At 38.0% G+C, this 25,841-nt stretch overlaps 1 protein-coding gene across 4 annotated transcripts in view; it reads left to right on the top strand.

The window, feature by feature from the left end:
• The window catches only part of FOCAD (focadhesin), a 258,289-nt gene extending 239,088 nt beyond the window's left edge, over positions 1–19,201 (top strand). For 3 of the 4 annotated variants that reach the window (XM_045563768.1, XM_045563770.1, XM_045563769.1), the window contains 9 exons: positions 1,111–1,239; positions 2,999–3,114; positions 5,846–6,106; positions 6,764–6,853; positions 10,450–10,627; positions 12,450–12,547; positions 13,996–14,247; positions 16,459–16,534; positions 18,805–19,201. In XM_045563768.1, coding sequence (XP_045419724.1) covers positions 1,111–1,239; positions 2,999–3,114; positions 5,846–6,106; positions 6,764–6,853; positions 10,450–10,627; positions 12,450–12,547; positions 13,996–14,247; positions 16,459–16,534; positions 18,805–18,878 — 1,274 coding nt within the window. In that variant the 3' untranslated portion in view covers positions 18,879–19,201. The other variant, XM_045563771.1, reaches the window with a different exon arrangement.
• The last annotated feature ends 6,640 nt before the right edge of the window (positions 19,202–25,841 follow it).

Below are 25,841 nucleotides of genomic sequence, written 5' to 3'. Positions count from 1 at the left end.
AATTGCCAATTACCCTACACACAACCCTCAAAAAGGAATATGATATTAAAGTAATGATACTGTGTCATAGGTAGCTGATTAACCTATGGACTAGCTGTTACTCACATAGGTGCTCACTTCTGGAGTGGTCACCATGGTGCCGGCTGAGGAGCAGAAAGAGCAGAGAATCTCATGCTACATTATGTGACCAATTAGGGCCACAGGAACTAGGTAACCCATAGTCCTTAGAAAGGAATGTACCTGAGTGAGCAGTACTTGCCCTCTCTGCTGGAAGTGGATTGAGGAATAAGTGAGCAATGAGGCAATAATGTAGAGTAAGTTACTTATTTTTCAAATAGATAAAACTGGATTAAAAGACAAGAGAGCATGGAAGACAGGTAAGTAGCAATGTGGAATATTCTTATCCAGATGAAAAGGCAAAACTGGAGACAAAAAAGAACAAATCCTTAAAGAATGGATGAGCCTGAAGGACATATGTTAAGCGAAATAAACCAGGCATAGAAATATAAATACTGTATGTTCTCACTCATACGGGGAAGCTAAAAAAAAAAGTTGTTTTCGCATAAAAGTAGAGAGTAGAGTACTGGTGACTAGAGGCTGGGAAAGGTAGGAGGATGGGGAATAGGGAGAGGTTGGTTAAAGGGTACAAATAAAAATTAGAGAGGAGGAATAAGTTCTATTGTTCTATAGCACTGTAGGGTGACTGTAGTTAACAATAATTTATTATTATTTTGAAATAGCTAGAAGAGAGGATTTTGAATGTTCCCAGCACAAAGAAATGAGAAATATTTGGGATTATGAATATGCTAATTACCCCGATTTGATCATTGCACATATGTAACGGAATTATCACTTTGTATCCTGTAAATATTAATATATACAGTTATTATGTATCAGTTAAAAATTTTAAAAAATAAGAGAAGAACAGAGGGAGGAAGGTTTTGTAGCAAATGGAGTTGAAATTAAGAGTGCAGGATTGAAGAGTTGATCACAAGTGAAGATGTTGATATCAGATCCTTTGAAACTAAAAGAAAGAAGGGAAAGTTGGCATTTTCTACTTTCTTAATGCTATTAAGGTATTTTATTACATTTTTTTCTTTTGTGCTGCAGGTCCTGACTCTGTGCCTCCTTCCCTTCTTAAAGTGGTGATGAAACCCATAGCAGCTGTTGGAGAAAGCTACCAATATCCTCCTGTGAACTGGGCTGCACTCCTCTCTCCGCTTATGAGGCTAAACTTTGGTAAATATCAGATGTTTTTAGGTCTTTAGACTTTACTTTTAGGCTTTGATCTGAGTAGAAAAACATATTCTGTGTCACAGTTGGTAGTGACTGGATAGACTTTTTGGATCTTGAGTTTTGTCATGTTGGATGTGACTGCGCTGCTTTCATTGAGTCCCTTGGTGAGGAGGAAGAGGTCTGAACACACAGGCCAGATACATTCATGAAAAGCAATCCTTGACTGAGGTGTGCATGTTGCTGGGACTGCGGTGCAGGTCCCATGAAGCCTGGGTTGGTGGTTATCAGACTGTACTTCAGAGCCGTGGGTTTCAAGCAGTACCATATGGGATGCTGTATACGTTTTCTCTGGAACAAATACTACAGACTTAGTGCCTTGAAACAGCACAAATTTATTATCTTTACAGTTCTATAGGCCAGAAGTCAAACATGTTTCTCACCAAACTAAGATCAAGGTGTCAGCAGCACAGAATTTCTTTCTAGAGGCTCTAGGGGAAAATCCATTTCCTTTTCTTTTCCAGCTTCTAGAGGCTTCCCACAATCTTTGACTCATGTCACTTCTTCTCCATCTTCAAAGCAAACAATGGAGGGCTGAGGTCTTCACACACTGTCATCTTTCTGGCTCTCTACAGCCAGGAAATGTTTTCCACCTTTAAGGACTCACATTGATTAATGGGCTCACTTAAATAATTCAGGATAATCTCCCCATCTCATGATCCTTAACCTTAATCACATGTGCAAAATTTCTTTGCCATATAAGGTGATATAGTCACAGGTTCCAGGGATTAGAATGTGGACATCATCGGGGGCCATTATTCTGTCTACCACAATTATTTTTTGGTGAGAGGCAAAGTGAATACACACCTCAGTGCCCCCCAGTTCATCCACAGCAACCTCTTTTATACAGAATGGAGTTACCACATGCAAATATCATTTCATATACTTGCTCCAAAAAAAAAAAAGAACAATTTAAAGTGTTATAAAATTGCACGGGTTTGCATTTGCTATGAGTGTTCTATCACAGCAGAGTGCTTACTTACATATGATATACAAAATGACTTGTATACTGTAATTTATGTGCAATTTAAAGATAACTAAAGATGATTTTGACTATATACAATTTTTCACTTAAATGCTTTCATTTGAACCTAATCTCTCTATAAGATATGATGTCACCATGCTGAGTTTCCAGAGATTTCATTTGAAAAATATGTTCCTTTGTCCCTCCCCTACTTGTGTGTGGTATATTGAAAATGTTTGTTTTTTAGTAAAATCCTTAGATAAGAAGAAGAAATGTTCTGATTGGGAAAATAAGTCTTCTGATGGGGATCAGACTACTAAAAAGACTTGATCACTAAAGAATGTGGCTACATTTTTAAGTCATTCCAGACCTCTATATATTTCTCTGTGTGCTGAATATGAGATGGAGAGGAGGGTAGAATAGAGACCCAAGGGTTTTTTTAGCTAGAATTTTCTCATATTTTCAACAGTGTTTGAGTGTGTAGGTTTCTCTGGATAGTGTAAGAGAAATTTCCCTACCTAGTTCATGTCCCTCGTCAGTTCCAAGACTTGGGACTGTGATGCCATTGGACACATTCTTTTGCCTCATAACCAACAAGTCTCTTGAAATACCTTCTGCTTTACTGAAGTTCTGTGACCTGCAGAATTCACACAAGCAGATGCTTTGATTTGAGATATTAAAGCCTGAAAATGAATCAGAGAAGCAGCTATACTACAGATTCTTTTCCTTTCTCTCTTTCAGGTGAAGAGATCCAGCAACTGTGCCTTGAAATTATGGTGACCCAGGCACAGTCATCCCAGAACGCAGCTGCACTGTTGGGCTTGTGGGTGATGCCACCACTGATCCATAGTCTGAGTGTATGTAGCCATTAAGGGTGTTGGCCAAGGGGAGGATGTGGTTCTTTTGGAGGTGAATAACATTTGTGTGGCTGTGTGTTCTCAAAGTCAAGAGTGGACAAATGGGATCTTACAAAAATTGAGCGCTTGATAGTAGCTGGCCTGCAGATTGGAAAATTATATAGTTCAGAACCCCACCTAGCCGTTATCATTCATGCTTTAGGCACCATTTATTACAAAAAGGAGAAAGTTATGATCAGAGGAATTAAAGTTCCTTCCTCAAGATTATACAGCTAGGAAGTTGTGGAATTGTTTCTTTGATTATGTGGTATACGTAATCATTTCAGTAGGTGTTAAGATGAAAGCAAACCCACATACACAGGACTCACCTATGTATTATTCCTCCCTTTCCCAGAGGAGGCAGCGATTAAGGTGAGTCTTGAAGGCTCAGTAGGATTTGGTTAGGCATTGAATCAGGGGATGTAGGTGGGAGGGTGTAAGTGGAAAGAGTGAAACATCTCTGCTGGGGTGCTTAGCTTGAGCAAAGTATTGAGGAAGAAGTGACTCAGCCTGGTGTTTGTGATAAGGGCTAGCACCTTCCAGGTATAGACCAAGGGTAGACAGGAACAATAGGGCAAGAGTGTTTAAAGATGGGGGTTAGTAAAGATGTATAATTTTGGATTTCCAGCTAGGACAGAAAAGTGCATTCATTTCATTAGAGGTTTACCAGTTGATAAAAGTTAAATGCTGTCATCTTTGAATTGTCTCTGTAATCTGGCCTATTACTCTTCTGTTCTAGGAGGCTTTTAATCTTTGAAAATAACCCTTATCTCTTGGCTTTTGTCCCTACTCTGAACTGTTTTTTTTAAACCTTTCCTACTCCTACCAGTCTTTTTAATTGAAGGTGGGTGTTATGGAGGTCTGCATCCTTTCTGTCAACTATGAACATTACTTGTCTGCCATCTAACTGCCATTAACTGAGCACTTGCTATGTACATGGTACCTGCAAGCACTCAATGAGTACTTAGCATCAGATTTAATCTCTCTACAACCCTGGAAGGACAATTTTTAAATAGCTTTATTGAGTTACAATTTAATAGCTTAAAATATGACCATTTTAAGTATAAAATTTGATGAGTTTTAGTACATTTATAGATTTTTAATCATCACCAAGAACAATTCCATCACCTGACAAAGTTCCATTGTGTCTATTTGTAGTCAATCTCCACTCCCAACCTCAGACCCAGGCCACTACTGATGTGCTTTCTATCTCTATAATTTTGAACTGTTTTGGCTCACGCCTGTAATCCTAACACTCTGGGAGGCTGAGGTGGGTGGGTCACTCAAGGTCAGGAGTTCGAGACTAGCCTGAGCAAGAGTGAGACCCCCATCTCTACTAAAAAAAAAAAAATAGAAAACAATTAGCAGGCCAACTAAAAATATATAGAAAAAATTAGCCGGGCATGTTGGCGCATGCCTGTAGTCCCAGCTACTCAGGAGGCTGAGGCAGGAGGATTGCTTGAGCCCAGGAGTTTGAGGTTACTGTGAGCGAGGCTGATGCCATAGCACTCTAGCCAGGGCAACAGAGTGAGACTGTCTCAAAAAAAGAAAAACTGTTATATAAATTTAAATTTTATATACATTTTATAAATTCTTTAGAATGAAATCACATAATATGAAGTCTTTTATGTCTGACTTACTTCGCTTCTGAGAGATATATTTTATCATTTCCATTTTACAGGTCGATAAACTGAGGCAGGTGGCAGTCAAGCAAAGTTTGTATAGCCAGTGAATGGGACAACTGTGTCTAGCTGACTTCAAAGCCCTATTCTGTTAACTCCTTCTTCCGTTATAATCAGGCCTATCTCCAATAGCCCATTTTGTTGACCTCAGAAATTTTTCTTTGGCATTCGTCTTTGATTATAGGTCTTTATTGTTATTTCTGTTAATTGGTAAGTTCATTTTCTTATAAAATCATGAGATGGCATATTCTTTAAAATGAGCTGTTCAGAACACTGAAGCAACTACATTGATCTTTTTAGAAATTTACTGATTTCATGGTCAGATTTTATTTTTTAGACCACTTCTTTTAGACTTGCTGCCCCTTTAGTATCATACTTATGTTTCTAAGAGTCTTTGAAGTCCATTCTCTTAAAGTCCATGTTACATAACAGAGCGTTACTAACCGTGCCCCTTCTTGGCTCTCGGGAACTCTAAGGTGCCTTGGTCAGTTCCACATACTCAGCTGGAGGTTTTTCTTTGGTCAAAAATGGTCCCAACATGCCAGTTCTCCTTATTACTTTTTTAGTTTTTCCCAGAAGAAGAAATTAATGATATCAGATACTCTGTTTAGTTGATTTCCAGCAGATGAACCTTTCATCTTCCAGAGCTTTTCTTGCCAGAGAAGGCGACCTTTTAAAACTAAAAAGCAACTGTAATGTACTTTCAGAAGTAGCATTTTATTCTCTTCACTGCAAAGATCCAAGGTTTAAGCTGAGTAGTTCACAGATGGATTGGCAGATACCATATACACACATGAGTCACCCTGGCTCGCAAGTGACTGCCGCAGCCAAAATTACATGCATTAGTGGCCCATTGGACCATGAAGCTGTGGGAAAATGAGGGAAGAAGGAAGTAACCTGAACTTTTTATCTCTCAGTCTGCCCTCGAGCACAGTGATGACCAAGAGGTTTTGAGCATTGCAGACCCAGACTTGCCTGTTTCCATCTGACCTCTTCGGTTTCACTTCCAGCTGAATATCAAGAAATACCTCCTGGTGTCTTCACCTCTGTGGATAAAACACGTCTCTGATGAACAGCTCCTGGGTTTTGTTGAAAACTTAATGGTGGCAGTTTTTGAAGTGGCTTTGCCGCTTTGCAATCCTGAATTACGCCCAAGTGCCTTACAGGGTCTGAGCCAGGCCATGAAACTGCCCGGCCCTGCCCACCACCTCTGGAGTTTGCTCTGTGAAGCTACTGGGAAAATTTTTGACCTTCTACCAAATAAGATTCGGGTGAGGAACAAAAATATTTACATTCCTGACAATTTCTGTTTGGGATATTTTAAAGCCTTTTGCCAAAGTAGGGAGGTGTATGTTTTAAGAATGTGGGTGGGAAGGCTAGCAAGAAATAACCACATTCTTCACTAGGAGTTTGTTTGCTTCCAAGATCTAAATTGAGGTTGAATATTTAGAACCAAAGTTTTAAGCAAGCTCAGAAGCAGGTTAACCAGTGCTGCACCAGGAGATTTGCTGTTAGGCAAGTTTTACCAAATGCCTGTAGAAGATGCAAACTCAGAAATCTATACACCTTACAGCTATAGAATCCTCGGGCATATTGTCCGATATACTGTCACATCAAATGACTTAACATTAGCCCTTCCCCTCCCCCAACAGACCTCCAAATTGTAGTTTTACAAAGAGGTTAAAAATTCATTTGGGGTGATGAAATTCTGATAAGGACAAACAGTACAGCCCCCACCTTACACAGAATAACAGGAAAGATGTTTTTAAAATGATAAAAATTGGCCATATGTTTGTGTTTGGTTAAAATTAGAATCTCATCAGCTGCTAATCACGAAGATAAGCAAATCCAATAATTTTTCAGAACTTTAAGAATAAACTTGTTATTTTACATTGCATTTTGACATGCTTGGGATTCTTCCTTACCAGAGAAATGACCTAGAGCTGTATATTGGTGTAGCAAAATGCCTCTCAGAAATGACAGATGATGACGTCAATCGGGTTGCCCAGATTACTAAGGTAATAACGTATCCATCTATATTTTTTTCGTTATTGAGACAGGAATTACCATTGAAAAATTGATTACTGTTTCCTTTTGGCTGAAGCTAGTTTTGCCTCATATTTGTTACCGGTTAATTTTAGAAAACTGTATCTTTCTGTTTCACTGTGGGGTCTAGTGTCCAGCCTACTAGTATGATTAGTGCTTAATAAATGTTGTACGGTGCCTACCAGTGAGATGTTTAAAAAGACAAAACAAATAAAAAATATTGTATGTTTGGATAGATGGGTGAATAGTTTTTTAACCCAATTTCTGCCACTTTGTCCTTCACCTGATAGTATCCTGCTGGAATGAAGAAAGGTGGCTGATTGACAAACAAGCACTATTAGCCCTGACACAGGATAACTTACAAGCACCCTCCATACCCATATGCAGTCAAATGATGAATGAACAAAAAAGTAATGTATCAGTAAAGTTGCCAGATTTAGCAAATAAAATACACGATTTTTTGTTAAATTTGAGTTGCAAATAAACAATAATTTTTTAGTATATGTACATCTTAAGATGACATACTTGAATGGCAACCTTGCATACCAGCCAGTATTAATCGTCTAGAGCAGCGCTCCCCAGCCTTTTTGATAGCAGGGACCAGTTTTGTGGAAGACAGTCGTTCCACAGACTGGGGAGGTTGCGGGGCATTGCCGCCTCGGCTCCACCCCACCTCAGATCAGCAGGTGCTGGATTCTCACAGGGAGCATGCCCACTGGATCCCTCGCATGCACAGTTTGCAGTGGGGCTCATGCTTCTGTGAGGGTCTGATGCCGCTGCTGATCTGATGGGGGCGGGGCTTGGGCGGTGATGAAGTGATGGGGAGCCGCTGTAGGTGCAAGTGAGGCTTCACTCCCTTGCCCGCCACTCGCCCCCTGCTGTGCCACCCGGTTCCTGGTGTGCCATGGCCCAGAGGCTGGGGTCTGCAGGTCTAGAGAACTGTGAGCTCCCCCATAGCTGGTGGACTTCTTGGCATTTATTTTACTTTATGACAGGTTTGCCTATTCAGTTGGATCCTTGAATTTCTGCATCGTATAGCAGTGGTTCTCAAAGTGTGGTCCCTGGACCAATGTCATCAGCATCACCTGGGAACTAATTAGAAACACAAGTTCTGAGTCCCACTCTAGACCTGCCGAATCAGAAACCCTGGAGGTGCGACCCAGGAGTGTGGGTTTTAATAGTCTCTTAGGTGATTCTAGTGCATCCTAAGTTTTGAGAACCACTGTTACAGAGTATTTGGAATAGCAGCATTTTGGAGATTAGCTTGCTTTAATCAAGGAGAAACAGTTTAAGGAAATGGTTAAAAGGGTGGATTCTGGAGCCTCACTGCTCTGGTTTGAAATCCACCTCTGCAATTAGCAATGTGATCTTGCTTAAGTTTCATAATGTCTCCCTGCCTCAATTTCCTCATCTATAAAAGGGAGATAATAACACCTACCTGTTAGAGTTGTTTTGAAAGTTAAATGACTTAATTGATCCAAGTACTTGGAATAGTATCTGGCCCAAAGTGAGGACTCAGTAATTATTTATTATCATAATTATTACATTTGTGTAACTAATTATATCTTATTACAGTCATACAATGTAGTTGGGAATAAATCATGTAATTTACTTCTTGGTACCTGGAGCTAGAGGTTGCTGTGTTATAATCACATGGGTTCCTAAGTGCCATTCAGAACATTGTCATTGGAACATACTAAATAGTGTTCTGATGTCCCCAAAGGAGTTAGTCTGCTCCACTGAGGTCAGAATTTTCTATTCATTTCTGGAAATAATAGAGTTAGAATAAGATAGTGGTGGAGAGCACAGACTTCCTGGATTCCAATTCTTATTCTGACAACTCTGGCTCTCTGACCTTAAGCAAGTTACTTAACCTCTGTGCTCCATTGTCCGGGATGCTGATAGTAATCTACGCAGAGGGTTGGTGTAAGAATTAAATAGTTAAAACAGCAGTTGTCACATGTTTTGATCTTAGGAACACTTTAGTTTCTTACAAATTATTGAGGACCCCAAAGAGCTTTTATTTATATGGGTCATATCTGTTGATATTTACCATATTAGAAATTAAAACTAGGGAAATTTAAAAATATTTACTTAAAAATAGTAATAATAAACCCATTACATCTTAACATGAATAATAAAAATAATTTTTTAAAGCACAACTTAGAAAAGTGGTATTATTTTAAATTTTTACAAATCTCCTTAATGTCTGGCTTAATAGAAGACAGCTGGATTCTCATGGCTGCTGCTTCATTCCATCTGTTGTGATGTTTTGGTGAAGTATGTGAAGAAATCCCAGCCTTATGCAGATATGTAGGTGAAAAGAGGAAGAGAATATAATAGTCTTTTCAGAGAATTATGAATATCCTTCTTTGATATTACATCAAAACTCAACAACTGGTAGTTTCATGGAGGTTAATTGCAATGTAGAATCAGAAACTATATCAGTGAAACTCACATGCTTTGTTACGTTAAAATCCACTGGTCTGTCTGGCACTTTGGGTCTTTTACCTGTGCACAATTTTGTAATATCATACACTGGTCATTGGGAAAATATTGGCTCATTGAGTTCTGAAGATCTTCCAAATGTTGACACATTTCATTATATAATATAAAAACACATTTGTTAATATCACCAGTTATCAGGAAAGCCTTTTACATATTAGGAAGATGCCAAGCCCATAGAAGCAGAAACAAATTTTCCAAAAATCTAATTTTTGCTCAGAAACTCAGATTTTATCGTTAGGAACAAATACTGTCAGGTATTTTCCTTGAAGTGACAGACTCCCTTCAATTTTAAGAAAATAAGCTGTCATATGCGCAGTGTGAATAATTATAGTTTGTCCATCAATCATTCCTGCAAGTAAATGGTGTTCCGTGAAAAGAGTGGCTGTGTCAGCTCACAGGTTAATCTTACAAGCGTTCTTCCTTGCCTCGCGACCACCACATACTTGCGTGTGCAGCAGAAGTCCCTTATGAGCGTTTCCCCGTTTGTCCCATAGAATGTTAAAAAGTGCACTCAAGAGCCAAGTTTTAATGAAACTAATAATTTTTATTGTTTACAAGGATATTTTAAGTGAAACTGGCTTTTTAAAAAAATTACATGTGGCAGTGAAAAATAAAGTGAATACTAGTACAGTTTGGTGTATATAAAAATAGTTTTGACCTCACAGAACCTCTAAAAGGGCCTTGAGATCCACCAGAAGTCTGTGAATTACATTTTGAAAACCACTAAATTAATACATGTTAAAAGGCTTAGAATGGTGCTTGGCATATGATAAGCACTATATTTGTTAGTTATCCTTTTATTATTATCATTTGTGTAAACTTAATGTTATCACCAACTAACCCCTGAACATATTTATTGTTTTTCGTGAAGAAACAGGTGACATTACAACCCTGTATTGTACATTTTAATTTAGCACGCAGGCAAATAGGTCACACGCTGCAGAAAATGAACAAAATAATAACATCAAACTCACCTTTTCTGTTTTGCCCCTCCCCTGAAATTCTGTAGCTACTTCAGTTTTAATTTACTAGTAACGGAACGATTTACTTTTTTTTGCAGAGCAACATAGAAAAGGCTGCCTTTGTCAAACTGTACTTAATCTCTCAAGGACGGTTCCCCTTGATGAACTTGACTGATATACTGAGTGTGGCTGTGCAGCACCATGAGAAAGAGATGCTGGCCTGGATGATTCTGCACAGCTTATACCAGGCACGGATCGTCAGCCATGCCAACACAGGTGAGGCCAGCTTGCCTGCTCTCCCTTTTAAGTTGTACTTGTCTTCTCAACTTAAAATTTAGTTTAGTGCTTCTTGACACAGGTTAGGATTTCTTATCGCAAGTGAGGAGTACCTTGGATGGAAATGTGCTCACAACATCCACTTTCTGGAGATAAGAATGTGTTCGTTTGAGGCTTTTTATATTGTGTTTGGCTCTTCAGACCCTCAAGGATACAAACGAGTGAACCAGTTTGCTTCTGCCTATTTAACTTCAGTTTCCCAAACACACAAGATGTCAATTGCTTCTGCCGGATGATTTTAGGAAAATGGCTTTTGGGTGGTCATTTAATAAACAAAAGAGAAAACAGAAACAAAAAAATTAAATAGTTATTTTATCGAAGAACTTCCCAGGAGTGAGACTAATAAAATCTGGCTACCCTGTGTGCATTCTTAAGCCTGAAACTCTGCTGATGAATTAATACATGGTGCAACTTTTAGACCATTGTAGACTTTATATTTTAATAATCACTGGATAAGGGAGCTCCTCCATTACTCTTTTCGTCTCTTTGGTCATATGCTTATAATTTCTCCAGACTACGTTCAAATTCTGAATGGCCACTGGGTTACATGGTTAAGATGTGGCTGGGAAGCCCTGTGATCACAGACAAGTTACTTATGTTTATGTGGTCCGTTTTCCCCATCCTTCTCTTGTATCTTTATGATTTTGAGGGGAAACTGACAAACATGTCTGTAATTCTCTGTAAGACCATGTAAGAAATTTTGATTCATCCTCCTCTTTGGCAGTTCAGACAGTTGCCCGTATGTGCGTTAGTGCCTGCCCACTGAAAAATGAACCAGTGACGGGAAACTGGATTTTTCATTCTAACCTCAAAGTGTATTAGGAAGAAATAAAGTAGGTGTTTCCAATTAAACATGAAGTTACATGCAATAAACTGAAATAAATTTGGTGTTGCCTTTTGTTCTAACTAGCCAGCTCTCAAATGTAGTTCCCATTTTCCTCTTACTAAATTCTAAAAACCCTCCTAAGTAGTCTATACTGTGCTAAAAAATTAAAAAGGGGAAAAAAATCAATATTTCTGCTAATATTTGTTCCCCAGTTACCCTATAATGGTTGGTTTTTATTTTTCTTTATATGTCTTTGGGATGGGTTTCCTCTGTGATTCTGGCATAGATTGGGAACACTTAAGCAAAGGAAAACTATGAAAACAGCTAATGATCCAAAATTCAACATTACTGGCTAGTTGGCATGCCAGATTTCTCTAATGTGTTTAACACATTAACTGCCACATTTTTTTTCCCCTCAGGGCCACAGTGTTTTATTATGAAAATAGAATAAAAACTTTGAAAACAAAACGATCTTTTCTAATTTAATGAAAAATTTGTTATTTTTTATTGTTTTCTGTGTGCACGTTATATACAACTCAAAAATAGTTCATGTGGCTCCCAAGGTGAAGAGATGTGTGAGTTACGTATGCTTCACAGGGCCTCAGGCTCAAAACTAGCATGAGCTAAATACAGCTCACATGGCAGTTAATGTGTTAATTTTCAGAGAGAAACTCCAGCAATGCATTTAATTAGTAATGAGCATAGAGATTTGAAAACTAGATTAGTTTTTGAAAATTAAAGACCAAAATTCAGTTATGTGATATGTTAAAGAATTCTCACAGGCAATCACAAGTCTCAGGTATTGCAAGAGAACTTGAAACTGTTTAGTGGAATCCTCACCAGGTGTTGTGCTTTAGTTACGATGGTTATTACTGATCCGTTTTACATTTCAAAGGAAAACCATGGTCTAGTAAGGAAATATCCTTTTTGTTTCAGGTGTATTGAAGAGAATGGAGTGGCTCTTGGAACTGATGGGTTATATCAGAAATGTTGCCTACCAGTCAACATCTGTTCAGAATGTGGCTCTTGATGAGGTACAATCTAGAGGAGTAGTCTGTAACTTCCTTAAAATTTATAACTTATATTTACCTTCCCAAAAGAGAAATAGGTTGCTACTTGCAGCTTTTCTTTGCCTCCTTCCTCTTATTTTTGAGACACTGTTAACAATTCTGCAATGTCACAGGGAATTGTGTATTCTTACTACACTCTTAGAGAGACCCAGGGATGACCTTTGACAGATATTTTCAGCAAAATATGTTCTTTGACAAACAGAACACAACGACACTAACTGGAAAGGGAACCCCAGGTGCTGTGTACCTGGGTCCTTGGGTTTGATCCCATAAAAGTTGTGGGAATACAGGGCTCTGGCCTTCACATAAGGCTAAAAGCACCTAGTTTAAAGACATTCCTGAAGTGTATGCAAATAATCTGTATGTGTGCCAGTACTTACATGTGTATGTGCACATATTGGAGGGAAGTTTTTAGCACACCTGCAAAATGACCTGTGACCCCAAAGAAGTAAGAACCCCTGGTATTAGGTGAGTTAAAAAAAAAAAAAAGATTAATACAATGAAGGTAGCTTTTTCCCACTCTCCTTCATTGTCTTGACTTAGCTGGCTGCCGTGTGTGTTGTAGTAGTGGAATTGTTTTCTACAGGCACACTGCATGGGTCTCCTCTTTACCGTGTGAGTAAAATTTGTATAACCTGAGATGTTCTTTGACATTCTGTCTGGTTTTCTGAAGAGTTCTGTGTCTTTTTGAAATTTTAATTCATGAGATGAGGAATTTTAAGAGATTGAGAATTGCTTTTTAAACTTTTTGAACTAGCATAATCTGTCCTCTTTTTCTTCCAGTTCCCTAAGGTTTTAACTTTCTGTTTTCTAACAAAAATCTTAAAGACTAAGAATATAGATGAGCAGAAAGAAGTGTAGTTTAAATCACAGTAATCAAATAACTCAGAGGTGGCTGCTATTACCCCCATTTCTAAAAGTGTCTAGATGAATCTAAAATCTAAATGAATGGATCCTAGATAGATTATAGCTCAAAAATAAAATCAGACTATATATATTTTTTAAAGTTATTTTTGGCCACATAACAATAAATCTCTTTCCCTATCTCTCTTAATTTCTTAAAATCTTTGAAAACACCAAAACAGGAATGTTTGGATGTTGGTGTGATTAGGAATTGAATAAATTATGTTTCTCCTGAAATGTTATTAATAGAATAATAATAAAAAAAACTATTGGATCTTCTGTCTTCACAAAAGGGGACCTCAGAAACCTTCCAAATCCCTAAAATGTGTCTTCTTTAAGCATGGAAATTGGGTTTGCTGTTCAGTTCCTCTTCTTGGGTAGGGCTGAGATAAGAAGAGTGGTTCAGTGAAGGGGAAATGACATTGCATCATGACAGGGCTGTGTATGTGAACATGTGTTTGTTTGAGTTGTTAAAACATCTGACCTAATGTTTCTATTTTCCATCATAGGCTTTGGACTTCTTCTTGCTGATATTTGCAACCGCAGTGGTTGCATGGGCAGACCACGCTGCCCCTCTCCTCCTCGGTCTTAGTGCCAGTTGGTTGCCATGGCATCAGGAGAATGGCCCAGCTGGGCCAGCATCAAGCTTCCTTGGCAGGAGTCCAATGCACAGGGTCACTCTGCAGGAGGCTTTCACTCTCCTTCCTAGTAGCATGCCTCTCCTGCTACAAAAAGAGCCCTGGAAGGAACAGACCCAGAAGGTGAGGCTGGCAGCCACCTGCTTAGCAGGGCAGGCAGCTGTTTTCTCTTCATTGAGGTGGAAGTCAAGTGCAACTTGAATCACACCACAGCCTTTCATCCTCAGCCCCAAATCTCAGCCAGATGCAGAATCTCGGAGACTGAGGCTAGCCCAGGTTCCAGGCACCTGCTAATTAAAAGCAAGTCAGCAATTTGCTTACAGTTGGGGTGGGTAGAGAGAAAAGCCCATACTTGCATTCATTTGTTGAAGACACATATGTTCTTAATCCTGGGGTGGAAAGGATGGGTAAATCTCAGAGAGCTCAGAATCTCAAAATGGGGATAGATAGGAAGGCAAATTCAGGATTACAAAGTGGTGTGATAAGTAGGATACAGTGACGGTGAGCAAGGGAGTCGGTCAACGATGCCTGGGGTGGGTCAGGGAAGTCTTCTGAGAAGAAATGTGGGTCTGGAACGTCCATCTTCCTATAGCATATTTAAGGTTCCTCATAACTTATTCTATCCCACAGACATGCTCCAGGTACCCATCGTGCCCCTGGCCTGTACTAGATGTCCAACCGAGTTTTGCAAAGGTCTAATATCATCACCCCTTACCCTCAGGAAAATCCAAGCTTTTTGAGTTTGCTGCTGAGTCCAGTTCTTCTGGGGTAGGGGTCGGGAAGGAGAGGGGTTGCATGAAGGGAAGACAGCCTTGCATCGAGACAAGGGCTATAAACATGTATTACTTTGAGTAGTTAAGACAATATAACCTAAAAGGAAACATCTTTTATTTTTTTGTTATTGAAGTTCCCCAGGCTACTAGCTGTTGTGCAAAGTGTGTGAAAATGCTATGCTTCCTGTACTTTTTATATGGCTCTGACCTGACCTGTCCTTCACACAGTTGGTTGGAAGTTCTTTTTTGATCTCATTTAATCAAAACTGGATTTTTATGAAGCTGAAAGCTTAAAACTAACTTTTTGTTGCTTATTCTTGAAATTTGAACGTTAATCTGTAAAAGCATTTCTGAACTGTGGACCCATGGTTTAGCTATGCACAATTCCATTGAGTGTCTTAATTAAAATGCCTTTTATTTTTCTTAAACATGATAACTATTAGTATTGCCTCAAATTTTGTGTTTTATGTTCCATTTTAAATCAAAATAAATTTAAATGTGGTGTTCCCACATGTTATTTCTGGACTGGGATACCATGTACACTTTGCACTACAGTGTAGACATCTTGCATCAATTTGTATTTGTAGTGCTTGATTTATTTACTTACCATTAAGATACTATAAAACAAAATTGAGGAAAGAATAAAGAAAAAATTTAATTAAAGCAGGGAATTAGGAATATTTTCTTTTTCTTCCTGTTTTACTCATCACCCTAGCTTCTATGTCCGAAGCTGAAATGCCAGTACCTGTCACAAATATATATATGTTTTTTAATGAGCCAAGATTGGCAACGTTTAGTCATTGATGAAATCACCCTGTATCTAATTCAAAAACAATTTTGGCTGCATCCTGGGAGATGAGTCAAACTCATGAATACCATGAGTTTCTATAGTACCTCATTTGCAGGATTTATTCACAGTTAACATGCTTGGCTCTAACCTAGTAAATTGTTTTCTATCTTTTCTCTTACATTTCAACTTTGTTTCATATCCATTTGTGCATAAATTGTTCTCATCTACACAAACATATTTTGTTTCAGAAACAGGGTCTTATATCTGGTGTGTCCCCTATTTATTGCCCAGCCTAGGAGCCTAGGCCAGGATGCACCCAGAACCAGGTGGGAGGCAGCAGGATGCAAAGCGGGAGCACAGGGCTTTGAAGCCAGGTGTACCTGGTTCAAATCTTCACTCTGCTATTCATTGGGAGTGGACTTGGGCAAGGGTCTTAACCTCTCTGGGCCTCTCATAGCCATGAGAGATAATGTTCCTGGCACAGAGGAGGCCCTCTCGGCCCGTGTCTACCTCACTCTTGAAACCTATGGCAGGTCTCAGGGTATTCAGCAGGGGAAGGTCATTTGACGAAATGGGCATCTAACTTACCATCTGTATCTAACTTACCATCTCTGGTGCTTGGTGCCTGTCTCATCTCTGCTTCTCTAGCCCAGGCAGGTATTGCCTAAGAGCAGGCGCACTGATGCTCGTGTATGCAGGCCCAAGGGACTGACTGTTCACTTGCTGATACAGGATTCTCTTCACTGACACTGTTTTTTATTTTCATCCTAGTTCATTGACTGGCTATTCAGCATCATGGAAAGCCCTAAAGGAGCTCTCTCAGCAAAGTCCAGGGAGCTTTTAAAAGGTATCACTTCCATTCCTTATGCTCAGTACAGGGGAGAGCCGCCCGGTATCACCTGTGGTGCAGAGTGGCATTCTAGTGCATACAGGTTGAGCATCCCTCATCTGACATGCGTGGGACCGGAAGTGTTTTGGATTTTGAAATTTTCTGGATTTGGGGATATTCACATATACTTAATGAGATATCTTAGGCATGAAACCCACGTCTAACCACAAAGTTTATTTACGTTTCATATATACCTTACACACGTAGCCTGAAGGTAATTTTATACAATGCTTTTTAATAATTTTGTGTATGCAACAAAGTTTGTGTTAAGTAATTATGTATAGAATTTCCCACATGATGTTGGCATTCAAAAGTTTTAGATTGGGGAGCATTTCAGATTTTGGATTTTTAGATTAGGAATGCTCAACCAAAGGGCTAATCATGCTTCAGTTTAAAGAAATAACTTGGAACTGTCATCAGTATGACATTTCAAACCAGAAAGTGGATTAAAGAAGAGTTCCAGTGCCTTTAAATTTAACTTTTATTTAAATGGTTTTAAAATGTTTTATTGTAATAGTAAAATGTAATGAAAACTTCAAAAGTTCAGAAAAGTAAAAAGCAGCAGCAAAGAGAAATCCAGAGTCCCTTTGCCAGTGACAATATTGATATTTTCCACAAGAAAATTTTGCCCCCTTCTTTGTATGAGTGTTGTTTTAACATATTTATAATCATATACAATCGATAAATACACAGTTTGATTGCTGCCCTTTTAAACATTATTTGTAAAGCATTTAAACTTGTTCTTACACTGCCTTCGTAAGTAGTATTTTTAATGGCTGCATAGCACTTTGCCAAGGGAACTAGGCATTTAGATGGTTTTTGTGTCTTTTATACTTCTCTGCTGACTTTGTTAAAGTATGATGGTAGGATCCACAAAGACAAAGATCATTCTGTGAAAATTATATAGGTTCTTTTCCTCAAATCTGGGAAGTCATTTGGGCATTGGTTCTGTGGCCTGACGTGGCTCGTACTTGTTCTCCATGTCTTGGGGCTTGGGAGTCTGGAGCCTACCAGTGGCTGCTGCCGCTGCTGTCCTGACATGCTGTAAGATGCTGCACTCAGGAAGTTGCCGGTTGGCCTACTCGGGGATAATGTATCTGGTCAGCCTGGAGTCATAGTATGATCCCTATTTTACTTGGACGTGTGGTACAGTTTATTGGTTGCCAAATAAGCAAGAAGTCATTCGTTCTGATTCTTCTCCTTGCCCCCAAAGTGAGGAGGAGGCATGTGTATGATGGAAACAGTACCTCCATATGATTCCGACAAACCACAGAACTTCCCTGAGAATCAGGGCTGTGGTTTGACATATTTTCACTTTATCCATCCCTAGAGACTTGCTGCTAAGATTTCCTCTGTTTGCCTCAGGGGGTTTGGACTCATTTTTAATGACTGTGAGTTGTTCCATATAAACACTGATAGCTCCAAACGTGCAGTGTCTTAGGTCACAAAGATAACAACTGATACTGATGAGGAAAACAGCCATTTGATTCAAGGAAGCATGTGTTCACTTGATTATATGGTCATGGGCTTATTAGACACACAAAATAACTGTGTAACTCTGGCTTACCTACATTCCTTCACATTATTATATTTTAAATGGCATTTCAATATATTTATAATAACATTCTAAAATAAGATATATAACAAGTTACCTAAAGGGAATACACAGAACTTCCCTACTTTAAATTGATCCCTGAGGGACCCACAACAGATCAGAAATAGTATAGACTTGTGGGTACATATTCAAATATAGTTTAGTGTAGTCATACTTGCTCCATTGAGCATAAACCTAACTTCATTATAGAGTTGGGTTTTTGTTTCTTTTTTTTAGCTTCAATTAAACATTTAATGAAAATATCATATTTATGTAGAAAAGAACACAAATCTTAAGTAGATTTTTACAAAGGGAACACACCCATGTAATTAGCACATACATCAAGAAAAAAAAACACTAGCATCTCAGCAATCAGTTTTCATTTTAATTCTCCAAAATTCCCCACTAACTAATTGCAGGGTAACTTTTAAAAAAAAACTTCCCCCCCGCCAGCCTTTATAAATGATTTTCTGCCATTAAAATTCTGCCAGAGGCTTGATGGGAATCCTTAGTCTTAAAGATTAGCCAAGTCAGAAAAAGGCAAGTTCTGCTCTGACACCTTTTTGATCAAAATGACCTTTTCAAACACAGCTCCACCATATGCAACAGTGAACTTTATTTTTTGTCCTCTTAGCCACCCTCCTGTCCTTGAGAGTCCTCCCAGAATTTAAGAAGAAAGCTGTATGGACCAGAGCGTACGGTTGGTGAACAGTTTTGCGGTAACCAGCAGCATTCTCAGCTAGATGAGGAAAACCATGGAAATGGAAGAAGTTTTTCAGAATTCATGTCTAGGGTTGCTGAGACATGATGGAGAGAGTGAAGGGTCATGAAAAAGTAGCCACTTCACTGACAGCTTGACACGTGCATGCCGGGAGAGGTTTGCATCGCTTTAATCCCCAGGCCGCTTGAGACTGAAACAGGAACTTGAATTTCTTTATTTGACTAGAGTTCAATGTGAAGATTTTCTTTGTGAAAACATGACTATAGCATCTTCTCTCCACTAAATTCTAGTAAAATAATCTTGTGACTTTTGTGCATGTGACTTTTGTTTTAGGGCATGGGGGAAGGTGCCAGCACCACCAACTATTGTAGTGAGAGTGGCATTATGATCTATTTTCCATGAAGTCTCTAAGAGGGTATTCATTGGCTCAATGAGTTAGATAAGTTTTCTCATTGATAAAACACTCACATTTAAGTAATAAGCATGACATTATCAGGTAAATCTGATTCATTAATGGCATCTAAAATTTCCTCATGCTTTGCTCACTTGAATGCAAGTGAAAATTGCTATTCAAAATAGCTTCAGCCAAAAAGGAGAATATTTGTTCACAAACCCATAAATTTAAGAGTGTATCTGATCAGGCACAGCTGCACCCAGGGATTCAGAAGATGCCATCGGGCTTTGTTCCTCTTGGGATCACTCCACATAGTTGGCTGCAGTGACCTCAGTGGGAAAGAAAGGGATCTTTGCCCACAGGTATGGCAGAAGCAACACGGGAAGGACTCTGGTTCAGTTTGGGTCACATGTGAGTCTCTGAACAAGTATGTGGGCCCAGGGAGGTGGGCATCCTAATTGACCAGGCCTGGGTCATATGTCCACTCCTAAGTCTCTGGACAGTGATGAGCAGAGGCAGCCCCACCCAAACCACCTGAACTGGGTCCCTCCCAGAAGAAAGATAATGGGATACTGGGCAGGCAAAAAATGACAAATATCTCCTCTAAAGATCAATCTCTTTTATAAGTAAAAATCTCTTTATTAATCAGAGTGACCAGTGGCCTAAAATAAGTTCTGTGACAATATCCTCAAGGGTTGCATTTTACTTAATGGCTTGAGACTCAGCTGGCATTTTAATTTTGATCTGTTTGCTAATTATTCTTCCTTAACACCATTAGCAGGGCTTTGTCTTATATAAAACATACTGATGCATACATTTATGGGATCAATTGGTAGAAAAATTATCCTTTGTGTCTGTCATGCCATAGCATAGTGCCTGATGCTTCACAAGCACCACAGGACTTCTAGCATTCCCATGTGGCTCATACCTTTATGGTGTCACCAAATGTACTTGCCACTTAGGTTAAAAATGGCTCTACTATTAGTAGTTTTCCAAACATATTACTTCTTTAGAGGTTGGTCCAGAGGAAAATGAATTTGAAGGCAGCAAGAAGGCAGCAAATCTACACTAGAAGCCAGCTTCCATCTCCTTCCCACTCATATACCCTTTCCTGTATTTCCCTCTATTTAGAAGTTGAAATTCATCTAACATTTACCATTAGGTGTCAGATTGTAAATACATTAGTGCTTTCACTTGTATTATCTTATTTAACTCTTGCAACAATACTGTGAGGAGGCATTATTTTCTATGTTAAAGTGGAGTAAACATATCTAGTAAGTAGCAGAGCTTCACCTAGCACCAAAGTCCAGAAACCTTAGATCCAGTTCTCTTTCTATTGTATCAGGCTCATCAGAACACTCCCCCAGAGGATGGAACCTCATTCATGCTTAATGTAGATTGCTATAATCAGATAAAAGAAACAAGCCTGCCTCAAATTCATAGGCCTCTGGAATTGGGAAGTTTAGGGGTTAAAGTGTAAATGAGTAGGTTTTCATGGATTGAAGGGGTTTAGATTCCTGGGCCTGCTTACAACACAATGGCAATCAAGGGTAGTGAAGAGGAAGTACACACTGAAGAACTACTCTGCATTTTTTTCTCTTGAATCAGCAGCTAGAGATTGCCAATAACCAAGCAAAGAGATGAAGAATCAGCCTAATCTTCTAATCCCAGACTGCCCTTTTTACTTTGGCCCTGTTTCTTCTCAAACTTTGTCCTTGCTCCTGCCCTTGATAAGAAAACAGAGGACAAAAGGGAGAAAATAAGATACATTTTTACCCTTTCTTCACTAGCTCCGTGTTTTTATTTTGAGCAGATTTGCAAGATTTTCTTAGTCATGGGAATCTCTAAAAACTCTAAACTCTAAAGGTTCTAAAATCTAAACATTCTAAGATACAGGTGACTGGAATAGTAAGATCCTTTCTCTTGGTTACCTGTGTGATTTCAGATAAGAATTAAGTTATTCTGGCTGGGCTCAGTGGCTCACGCCTGTAATCCTAGCACTCTGGGAGGCTGGGAGGATTGCTTGAGCTCAGGAGTTCAAGACCAGCCTAAGCAAGAGCCAGACCCCGTCTCTATTAAAAATAGAAAAAATTAGCTGAGCGTGGTGGCACATGCCTGTAGTCCCAACTACTTATGAGGCTGAGGCAGGAGGACCACTGGAGCCCAGGAGTTTGAGGTTGCTGTGAGCTAGGCTGACACCATGGCACTCTAGCCAGGACAACAGAGCAAGACTGTCTAAAAAAAAAAAAAAGTTATTCCATCAGGGTATTTCAGTTCTTCAGAAACTAGAAGTCTCTGCCTTTTTGAGACCAGATGGTCTTAACTATATACAAAAGGAAAAGTTTCCTTACAAGTAATTTTGAAAACACAGTGGCCAAGACAAATAGCATGCTGGGATATACTAACAAATTAATGTGTGGTGTTAAAGCCCTGCTATGTCTCTCAGAAATATCTAAACACTCTCTTGATTTGGAGAGTGTACATGTGGAACAGATGTTGGGATCCATGCAAGAATCTAAAATCTTTGTGCTTTTTTTGTAATGTAATGGCTCCATGGTAACCAATAAACTCTTAATAACCTTTTTTGAAGTTAATTGGCAGACGTTAATGTCTACCAAGAGATTTTAACCATAGATAATGGTATTATAATTTTATAAAGACTCAGACTTAGGGATTCAATTACTATATTGAAGTAACTTAGTCACTTTGAAAGTAAGCAGCCGTTTTAGAGTTTTGGTAAACACTTTAGTAAACTGCTGTTTTAGAAGACAAATCAAATCATTTGGTAAAGAGGATGGAGACTTCACTGAAGTCAGCGTTGTAGGTTAGGTTCCTCTTTGATCAGTTTATATCTCTGACCCCAACTAGCATATTCATAGAAACCGCTTTAAATGGCACCAGAGATAAGAGTGTGGTTGGAACAGTTCACTTCCTTCATCACCCCTGTGGAAAGATGCCTGACAGCATCATCTTCATGTATAAATGTGCATCATCATTGCTCTGGTCCTAGATGAGGTTAATATGCTTTTATACTATGTGGGATATACTTTATTATAAACTTGGAAACTCTAAAGTCTCATTTTAAATGTGTTGTATGATACATAGTATTTATGAAAGTGTGAGTTTACATCTATTAATCTTCACATCTAGTACAAAATTCCTTAAATGGGCAACTTAGAATGTTCATCTGATTCTTGTCAAACATAGGAAACTTCGGAAATAATTTCAAGCTAAATTATTAAATATAAAACCAAATAAAAATCACAGTAGTGACTCCCTCAGCTTTGGTTTTATATAAAGTAGCTATGAGGGTTAAAAGAAAGAATATAGAAATATGCTTTATAATTTATGAAATGTTATAGAAATGCTATCACTTTTATATGTTTCACTACAAATAAATAGTAGCTGTAATGCTTGAACATATGCTTGACAACATGTCTGTAGGGACTTGGGAAGATAATGGAAGTTTCTTAATTAAGACATTGCTGTCACCACTTACAGTCAACACATACTGGAAGTCCTAGCCAGAGCAATCAGGCAAGAGTAAGAAATAAAGGGTCTCCAAATCAGGAAAGAGGAGGTCAAACTATCCCTATTGACTGATGATATGATCTTATTTCTAGAAAATTCTAAAGACTCCACTGAAAGGCTCTTAGAATTGATAAATAAATTCAGCAAAGTCTCAGGTTACAAAATCAATGTACAAAAATCAGTAGCATTTCTTTATACTACTAATAGTCAAGCCGAGAGTCAAATCAAGGACTCAGTACCATTCGCAATAAATGCAAAGAAAATAAAATACCTAGGAATATATTTAACCAAGGAAATGAAAGATCTCTACAAGGAGAACTACAAAACACTGATGAAAAAATCATAGATGACACAAACAAATGGAAAAACATCCCACACTCATGGATTGGAAGAATCAACACTGTTAAACATCCATACTGCCCAAAGTGATTTACAGATTCAACACAATCCCCACCAAAATACCAACATCATATTTCACAGATCTAGAAAAGATAATTCTATGCTTCATTTGGAACCAAAAAGGAGCCCAAATAGCCAAAGCAATCTTAACCAAAAAGAACAAATCTGGAGGCATCACATTACCTGACTTCAAATTATACTATAAGGCTATAATAACTAAAACAGCATCATACTGGTATAAAAGTAGAGATATGGACCAGTGGACTAGAATAGAGAACCCAGAAAGAAAACAATCTACCTACAACCAACTGATCTTCAACAAAGCAGATGACAACATACACTGGGGAAAGGAAGCCTATTCAATAAATGGTGCTGGGAAAACTGGATAGCCACATGCAGAAGAATGAAACAGGACCCCTATCTCTTGCCATATACAAAAGTTCAAGGTGAATAAAAGACTTAAATGTAAGGCATGAAACCATAAAAATTCTAGAACATAGGAAAAACTTTTAGACATCAGCCAAGGCAAAGAATTTATGACTAAGACCCCAAAGACAAATACAGAAACAACAAAAATAAAAAAGTGGGACTTAAAATGCTTCTGCACAGCAAAGAAAATAGTCAATAGAGTTAATAGACAATCTACAGAATGGGAGAAAATATCCACAAACTATACATGCAATAAAGGGCAAATATCCAGAATCTACAAAGAATTCAGCAAGAACAAACCACCCTATTAAAAAGTGGGTAAAAGACATAAACAGAAGTTTTTCAAAAGAAGACAAATGGCCAAGAAACATGAAAAATGCTACAACATGGATGAAACTTGAAGACATTATGTGAAATAATTTCACTAAGTGAAATAAGCCAGTTACAAAGGACAAATACTGTATGATTCTGTTTATATAAGGTACTTAGAGTAATCAAAGTCATAGAGACAAAGTAGATTGATGGTTGTTGGGGCCTGGGGACAGAAGAGAATGGGGAGTTATTATCTCATGGGTATAGAATTTAAGTTTTGCAAGATGAAGAGAGTTCTAAATATGGATGAATGGTGATGGTTACATAGTAATAATAGGTATGTTCCTTAATACCACTGAACTGCACACTTAAAAATAGCTAAGATGGTAAATTTTGTTGTTTTTTTACCACAATAAATAATTTGAGGAACAAAGTTGTCTTACATATGCTTTCAAAATACTTAGTAGTTCCTATTTCATCTACATTACTTAGGCTTGAGAAACTAAGCCTTTTTCTACACTGTCCAAAATGAAATAGATATTTGATGAGCATACAGTTAAAACAGCCCAAGAAGTCAACGTCACAATCTGGGTAACATCTGATAACTAAGTATTTACTGTCTTGACTTCACGATGTCTGGGTTTCTTAACCTTGGGAACACGAACTTGAGTGGGAAAAGAAATTACATCTTTATTTTCACTAGCCTCTAATGAAATTTAGTTATTTCTTTCAGTTATGAATATAGGCAACCAACCACAGTGGTATTAACAATTGTGACTCTGTCACCAAAGGACATCAGATATTTTTATGTTACAACTTTTGCAGATCTCAAACCATTGTCAATCCTCATTTTTACTTCAAAATTACAATAATTATGAATTTATGTGTTTCTGTTGGACTTCAATTTTAAGAAGTAGCAAGGTTCTTAAAGTTATCTGGTTTAAAAAATTAAAATATTATTTAATAATGAAATTTTAATTTCTTACAATGACCCAATATGTACTTTCTCTAATTCTTTCTCTTCATTTCAGTAACTAGATATATACTTCAGTAGTGTAAGTAGCCATCTTTATTGCGAGCAATGTAGACTAAGTCACCTAAAATTTGTGAAGGGATTCTACTCTTTGCACACTAAAGCTTTTAGTAATTTTTTCTTAAATTTAGAAGACAAGCAATTTTAGAAGCAAAATAAAATGTAGGTTTTTAAAAGGATAATTTTAATCATTTTCTTATTTTAAAATCTAAGTATGTTACTTCATAAAAATTTCGAGTATATCAATACTCAAATTTCTTTCAACTATTTTATTTAGTGGAAATAAGGTTACATATCTTTTAAAAGTACATTTTTATTACCCAGTTATGTATGTCATGATATATTTAATGCCCATTATATGTAGTTACTGGATAATGAGATCTCTGTTTCTTAATAACTGAGTGATACATGAATGGTACAGCAATGATTCTTAGTGAATTATTCACACATTTTTTACATCTTCAAAGAAAGGAACATTTTTTCAAAACAAAGTGATGACATATATGACTTACATTGTAGTAATTATCAATTCTTTAATAAATAATCTGAAACACCACTAGTTCTTAGTTTTTTTAAAAGTATTTACTATATTTGTGTACCTTTTGTCTCCCTGTAAGGTATGTACATGTCCTGATTTTAAAAAGAAAAAATAGTGAAGAATGGGGCATTACTTGTGTATTTACCAAAGATCTATTCTGTTTTCATTAGGGTCCTCTTTAGGCATCAAAGCCCAAATAAGTTATATTAATGAATACTCTTATTAGAGTGCCATGGACTGCATGTGTCTCCCCCAAATTCATATGCTGAAGATCTAATCCCCAGTGTGATGGCATTTGGAGGTAGGGCCTTTGG

The sequence above is a fragment of the Lemur catta genome, chromosome 10 (assembly GCF_020740605.2).
Source record: "Lemur catta isolate mLemCat1 chromosome 10, mLemCat1.pri, whole genome shotgun sequence".
In the NCBI taxonomy this organism is placed as follows: domain Eukaryota; kingdom Metazoa; phylum Chordata; class Mammalia; order Primates; family Lemuridae; genus Lemur; species Lemur catta.
The sequence above is the reverse complement of the archived record's forward strand: the minus strand, read 5'-3'. Positions and strand labels throughout refer to the sequence as shown.